Genomic DNA, 6,679 nt, shown 5'->3' with positions numbered 1-6,679 from the left:
CTGGGGTCGATCGCAGCGGGTCCCCCTCGGACAAGGCCTTCCTGTCTGGGAAATTGATGCTGCCTGCGCTGCCGAAAGTCGCCATCCTGCGCTTTTCAGGGCTCTCAATCCTGCCCCTGTTTAGAGGTATTTTGTGGGGGCTGCTAGGGCAGGCCGCTGCTCGAGGAGGAGTGTCTATGCCAGGACCCATCCCCCGGGGTGGGCTGTGGGTGTCCCCCCCGCTTCGACGGCGAGGGATAGCTGCGCCATCAGACCTCAATCTCACTCTGCAAAGAATCCACCACAAGACTAGGTCACCAACAGCAGGTCGAAAGCCTCTGGTTGCATGCTGCAAGACAATCAGCTCTTGAGTTCAGACCGATCTGAACTCGAGCCTCTCAGCTCCAGAAGACTAAGGCAAGAGGGCAGACAGACAGCGTAGCCAGTGCCAAGAAAGGGACAGCATTTTACCTTCTTGTTAAGATCTGCGTTAGCAACGCACACGAAAACCCCCTCTGTGCTCCTGCTGTCCTGCCTGGAGCCCTCCCTACTGCCTGGCCCTGCACCCCGCGCGTGACAGCGACCAGCAAACCAGGGGTCCTACCGGCCCATCACGCCCCCGAAGCCGTAGTCCACAACGTGATCCGTGGGAGACTGGATGTCGTTCTTGGAGGAGGCCTTGTCGTCCAGCAGGGGCCCGCTGCTGGCCTCGCTGTCCGCCTTCTGACTCAGGCTGTCGGAGAACGCGTCGTCCCTAGGGACAGGAGACCCCACCGGTCACGGGGCCCTGCCCCAGGGAGCAGCCAGGGCCCAGCCACAACGTGGGCCCGAGCAGCACCGCCCCAGCAGCTCCAGGCTTGGCTAACAAAGGGCTGGACCGAGGGCACCACCTCAGACAGCACCCTGAGCTTGGAAAAAGCCACCGCCACGTCTCCACGTGCCCCCACATTGTAGTTTCCATGTTAATGAGCCCGGGTACAGGCACAGAACTGGCATCTGCAAAGGGCCCTGGGACCTGCCTGCAGGCCCAGCAGGCACTGAGCCACGTCAGGTCAACGTACAAAGGAGCAAGGGCAATAGCAGGCCTGGGTCATGCTGCTTTGAGGAGTGTTTGATGGGGTTCAGGCACACTGACGTACAGGATTTAGTGCTTGGCTTCATCAGCTTGAGCCACCACCAATCTGAGCCAATATATGGAGGGGCAGGTGTGGACAGGTCCAGATTTCTCACCAAAGTCATTAAACTTGGGAAAACCTGACCACCTATTTTAGGTGGCTGAAGACGGACCTCATGTAATTATGTGCTTTTAACATCCTGGATCAACACACACCACTATACTCACATGTCTTGCACCACAATGTACTGGTGGGGTATGAGGCCATCCACACCATTATGTCTCCCCTCCCACCAGTCTTCTGATGCCCGGTGGTACAGGAGGAGCGAGGCCCCTTTCTTAAAGGAGAGCTCTCGTGGAGATCGTCCGATGTAGTCAAACTTCGCTATGGCTTCGATCTGCTCCACCTCTGCACAGGAGAGAAGCACAGGCAGAGGAAAGCTTAGCTCAGCAATCATGATGGCACAATAAACCCTAGAAAGAGACATCCCACCAGAGCAGTAATGCTGCTGCCCTGGCTTCCTCAGAGCATCTTACACCGAGTACAAATTATCTCGGTTTTAGACTGATCAATTCTTTTTGTTCTTTCAGCCTTCCTGGAACTTCTCAGACTCACAAACTACAATTACAAAAAGCTACAAACCAGATGGGGAGCAGTTGAAATTTCCCTGCGTGCATATGGCATTGTCACCCACACTCCCATTTTCTACCTACAAAGTGGTTTCTTCAGTTACAGAGCCCCATTATCCTCCAGGCTGGGACCTTGTTACGCTGTGTCGGATACTGTGATCAAAGCCCCTCTTACCTTCTCTTCCGTTCCCCATCCTGGAGACAGTCTGGCCTGAATTATTGATGAGTAACAAATCCCTCTTTGGGGATCCCCGTAGAAACAAAGACACCAGCTCTGGCTGGGCTCCACATCACACCCCCACATCTGCAGCCCTTCCAGCACCCCACCTCACTGCCTCTCCACATCTAATTTCAGCTTTCCCAAACCCCAGACGGTGATGGCAGCACCAAACAGGGCAAACTCACAGTCATGAGCTCCTCCACAGAACATGGAAACACGCTCTGCTCCCTCTGCCTCAGCACTACCACAGGCTCGGCACCAGCACGACCAGGATGTGACCCACTGCTCTGCTCAGTGGCAAATTCCACACAGAGGACACAGGAGATGCTGAATCAGATCCCTGCCTGCTCCTCTGCCTCATGGGGGACAGGACAGGTCCCTTCAGCAGACTGACCCCCCCCAGCCTGAACTGCACATGCACACCCACACGAGGGGCAGGGGGGCTGGGAGCACCCCAGCAGGACTGATGGGGAATGCTCCAGAAGGAATGCAGCAGGGGAGGTGACCTGGAGAGCTCTCCCAGCCCTGACAAAATGATGAGTTTTGCAGCAGGGAGGGTGCATGGGGCGAGGGATGAGGGAAGAAGGAATATGTAAGTTCACAAAATAAAGCTGCTCCCTTCCTCTACGCTCGCACCACGGTTAATCACCCAGAAACTTCAATCAGAGTTATTAATGTGACCACTCAAGCACAAAATTGGCTAAATGGCAGCTTGCTCTCCTTCATCTTCCAGTCCTGCTGGCTCCTGTCTGCAGCTGAGAGCAGGTCCTGAGCTGTCAGGCCCAGCTGTGCCTCCCCCCACTCCCCACAGTGCCTGCCAGCCAGGCAACCCCTCCAAACACCCACCGGCCATGGTCTGCTGGGCAGGATGCATCCATGGGAACAGTGGCCATCAGGAGAGCAGAAGTGTCATCAGGAGAGCAGAAGTGTTCAGCTCCCTGGTGCCCTTGCAATGCAGCAAAGTCTGGCCACTGAACGGCATCACGGGGTGACCCACTTGCTGCCCCTCAGCAGGGCCAGGGGGGTCACTGGAACTTGCCCCATGGCCAAGCTTCTGGTGGCTCCAGGGCATGGGAAACACAGAGCTTCCTCCAGCTTTGGCACCACATCCTGGAGCCAACATGCTGCTTACCCAGCTCTTGCCAGCACCCCCATTTCCATGCTCATGATCACCACAAGCGTCAAAGCTTTTACTGAGAGTCTGTACATGAAACATTTTGGCCCTCTCCCCCCCAAGAAGGACCTTGAGGGGCTGGAACGTGGCCAGAGAAGGGCAACAAAGCTGCTGGGGAAGGGTCTAGAGCCCAAGTGTGGGGAGGAGCAGCTGAGGCTATGGCTGTGCCAGGCTGCCCAGGGCAGTGGTGGAGTCCCCACCCCTGAGGGTGTTTCCAAGCCATGGAGATGTGGTGCTGAGGGACCCGGGGCAGTGGGGACCTGGCAGTGCTGGGGGAACGGTTGGACTTGATGATCTTAAAGGTCTCTTCCAACCAAAATGGTTCTATGATTCTAAGTGCAGGCTGACAGCAGGCTCCAGAAAGCTGGACCTGAGCCTCTTCAGGAGCATTATGAAACACTGATGGTGCACTCAGCTGCAAGGGCTTCTCACCCAGCTGCACCCATCCACACTGCCCTGGCTCACGGCACGTCCCTCTTTGCCCTCCAAAGCTGGCCAGCTCCACAGGCCTGACACCAGCAAAAATGAGCAGGCAGGAGCTTTGTCACCAGAGGAAACAGAACTGCCTGCAGGGAAACATGCCTGCAGCTCGCTCAAGGGCAGGGGCATTCAGTTTCTGCCAAGGGGACAGAAACATCCCCCTTGGAGGGGACGATCTACAGCCTCACAAAACAGCTGAAAGACCCGCTCGTTGCAGAGGCCCCCAGCTGACATTCACTGTTCTGGGCTGAGCACACAGAACCATCGCCCCCACAGCAGTCCAGCCCTGGTCTGAGGAGGGGCGCAGTGCAGGGTGCTCTCCTGCACCCCCAGCTCCTCCCAGCCAGCCCGGGTTGCTCAGCCCCTGCTCACCGTCGTCGCTGGTGTGCGGCTCCGTGCCGTTGTCGTGGTCGGCCTCGTCGATGGTGCCCGGCTCGCTGTGTGGGCTGTCACTGCAACGAAACCACCCTGTCAGAGGGCCAGTGAGCTCTGCCCCCAGGGCATGCACAACAAGCCAGCTGCCCAGGGAAATTCTGTCCCCAGAGGCACTTGAAAGAGCTAGGGGTGTAGTTTTCCTAGGACTGAGAGGGCCCTTTCAAACCCCGGCAGATCTCTGAACTGCTGAGAGCAGCAGACACTCCCTGCAGTCCTCAGGCCCCGAATGCCACATTCACTGCCTGTGCATCTTACTCACATTTGGCAAAACAAACACAAGGTGATACCAAGTAAAAATGTTCCACTCGCTCATTCACAATGAGTATCAGCATTCTGTCCTCTGCTTGCATCAGTGAGGATGGTGGCAAGTGACCCGTGTCAGGGGAGATTAGCTCTCAGAATTGTACAGAATTTGCACCCAAATAAGCTCCAGCCTGTTGCAAACACTGGTTTGTTACAACTTGGACCTGAACATCAGTTCAGAGTCCCAGCATCCTCCACACAACTGCGTAATATCATTTACATCTCCAGTGTGGGAGTTTGCTTATGGGGTTCTCCTGTCCTGGGTGTACCAAGGAGGGTGAACTGCACCCCAAAAGAGGTGACACAAAGCAGCTGCTGAGCCCATGGACTCACCTGCCCTCCCACACAGACAAATCAAAAGGAACTGGACAGTTCAGGTTAACTGGGGGCTAAGGGGCTTCATCCAACCAGTAATAATGGAACAATGGGACTTTGCACAAAAATTCCAGCCCAGGAGGAATTCAGTTAGAACTGACCTAAAACTCTGTTTTGCTCTGAACACATTTCTGTGACTCTGCAGCTAAAAGAATCTTCATCAATATTAATATTCACAGTGGAAAAGAGTTTGCCCTGAAGTTTTTGCTGAGGTTTATAATGCTGAGTCAGCACGGGAAGAAGAAATACTGGGTGAGACTGCCTACTCTGTTCTACCCAGCAAGGCTGAAGTCAAAAGCAAAACTCATGTATATAAGAAGAGAGTAAATGATGTGCAAAATCCTCTTAGTTTTATGAAAGTATTTATAACTAAGAACCTTGCAGCCTGGTATGGAGTAAGATTCTTAACCAGTGTAAAACAGCACAAGCATATCAAATATATATCACTGGCACACCTAATCCATAATGTTTAACAGGAATAAAAGAAAGAAAGGCATGTCCCTTCTGCAGAGGGGCAAACTCACCCCAGTGCTCTGCTTGGCTGCCTCAAATGTTAAGCCTGAATCTCCCCAGAGCTCTCCTTATGCCCCATCCTCTGCTCCACAGACCCTTTCTCCTATGCTTGTGTGAGCTGGGGTCAACTCTCTGCCTGCCAGGAATCAAACCAAAGCCCTGCATCTTGTCACAGATCTACCTGCAGTGCACAGCACCAAAAGATGACCCTGGGTAACCCACAAGATAACGGAGAGAAGATAACGAGGGGATCTGGCTTTCAGTTCTGCAAACAACAAAGCCCTGCCCCACTCCTTACCAGTACTCCTCTCCTCCAGTCATGCACTTCTCGTAGACGGGTCCTTCCAGCTCTCTGTGGCTGGGGAAGATTCCCTCGTGGTTAATGATGATGGTTTTGATGACCTCATTGACATGGGCTTGGCAGGACACCGGATCCTGCCCATCTGGAATGTGCATCAGAGTGGGCCCAAAGCAGATGGCCAGGTTGTAGGGATCCATCATGTTCTCATCGCTGTACTGCGACAAGCTGCGGGCACGGGCGTCAGGAGGCACGGTGCCGACTCCCCCCACGCCCAGAAACACCTCCCACCAACAAACCCCCACCGCCCAAAAAGGCAATCCCCCCCCTGTGAAATACTGCCCACCCTCCCTGAGCACACAGCCACGGCTGGGCAAGGCTGGGCAGGCAGCAAAACACAGCTCCCCGTGCCAACACCCGAAAGGACTCATGCAACAAAGACAGGGAAGCCCTGAAAAAAAAAAGAGGGCATGGAGAAACTTGGTCAAAGAGGAAAAAAAAAGAGACTCACTGGTTGAGGAAAGCAAAAAGGTATCTCATGACCACGATGACAGCCCGGGGCAGCGTGACGATGATTTGCTGGATCTGGTACACTCTCTCGGTGGGGTTCTCGATTTCTGGAACACATGGGTAGAAAGCACATCTTTAAAACATCTCAGGACCAGACAACTCGGCACCAGAGGGACTTCTTCCAGATCTAACAGCCCACAAGGGAAACAACAGCCCATTTCCAGACTTATCCACTGGTTTGGCCCATCAGAGAACAGGGCACAGTGCTCTTCCACAGGTGAACCCATACAGACATTCAGATCCCACAGAAACAGCAAATAAAGACATTTTCCTGGGTTTGCTTTTAAAATAACCGTTTATGAATTATTTAGTTCATTCCTCAACAACTGCAGTTTCTAAAAAGCTTTAGCCAAGATGGCCCTGGAAATGGAGCACTGCTTGGTTTTCTATCACAGGTTTTTAAATTAGTTTTTTATTGACATGACTCAGGGATCAACCACCAGGTCCATCTGAGCCCTTCTGCTCCAGCCCTCCACTGGTCTCCCTGGGCACTGAACCTGCACCGGTTCCAGTTCAGCACTTCAAGATCCAGCAAGTGCCCAGCTGGGAGCCCAGAGCCTCTGCCTCCTGCAGGAGGGAGGGTGACAG

General features: G+C 54.1%; 1 protein-coding gene across 1 annotated transcript in view; it reads right to left on the bottom strand.

Moving 5' to 3' along the window:
- The window catches only part of LOC103776924 (SLIT-ROBO Rho GTPase-activating protein 3), a gene marked incomplete at both ends in the record, with an annotated part of 14,281 nt that overhangs the window by 2,621 nt on the left and 4,981 nt on the right, over positions 1 to 6,679 (bottom strand). The window contains 6 exons of the mRNA XM_008944453.1: positions 6 to 266; positions 584 to 733; positions 1,322 to 1,502; positions 3,970 to 4,049; positions 5,522 to 5,749; positions 6,033 to 6,138. Of these exons, the coding sequence (XP_008942701.1) occupies positions 6 to 266; positions 584 to 733; positions 1,322 to 1,502; positions 3,970 to 4,049; positions 5,522 to 5,749; positions 6,033 to 6,138 (1,006 nt within the window). The remainder of the gene's footprint in view (positions 1 to 5; positions 267 to 583; positions 734 to 1,321; positions 1,503 to 3,969; positions 4,050 to 5,521; positions 5,750 to 6,032; positions 6,139 to 6,679) is intronic.

This window comes from Merops nubicus, unplaced genomic scaffold (genome assembly GCF_000691845.1).
Source record: "Merops nubicus isolate BGI_N331 unplaced genomic scaffold, ASM69184v1 scaffold24057, whole genome shotgun sequence".
NCBI lineage: Eukaryota > Metazoa > Chordata > Aves > Coraciiformes > Meropidae > Merops > Merops nubicus.
This window is presented reverse-complemented; position numbering and strand designations above follow the sequence as displayed.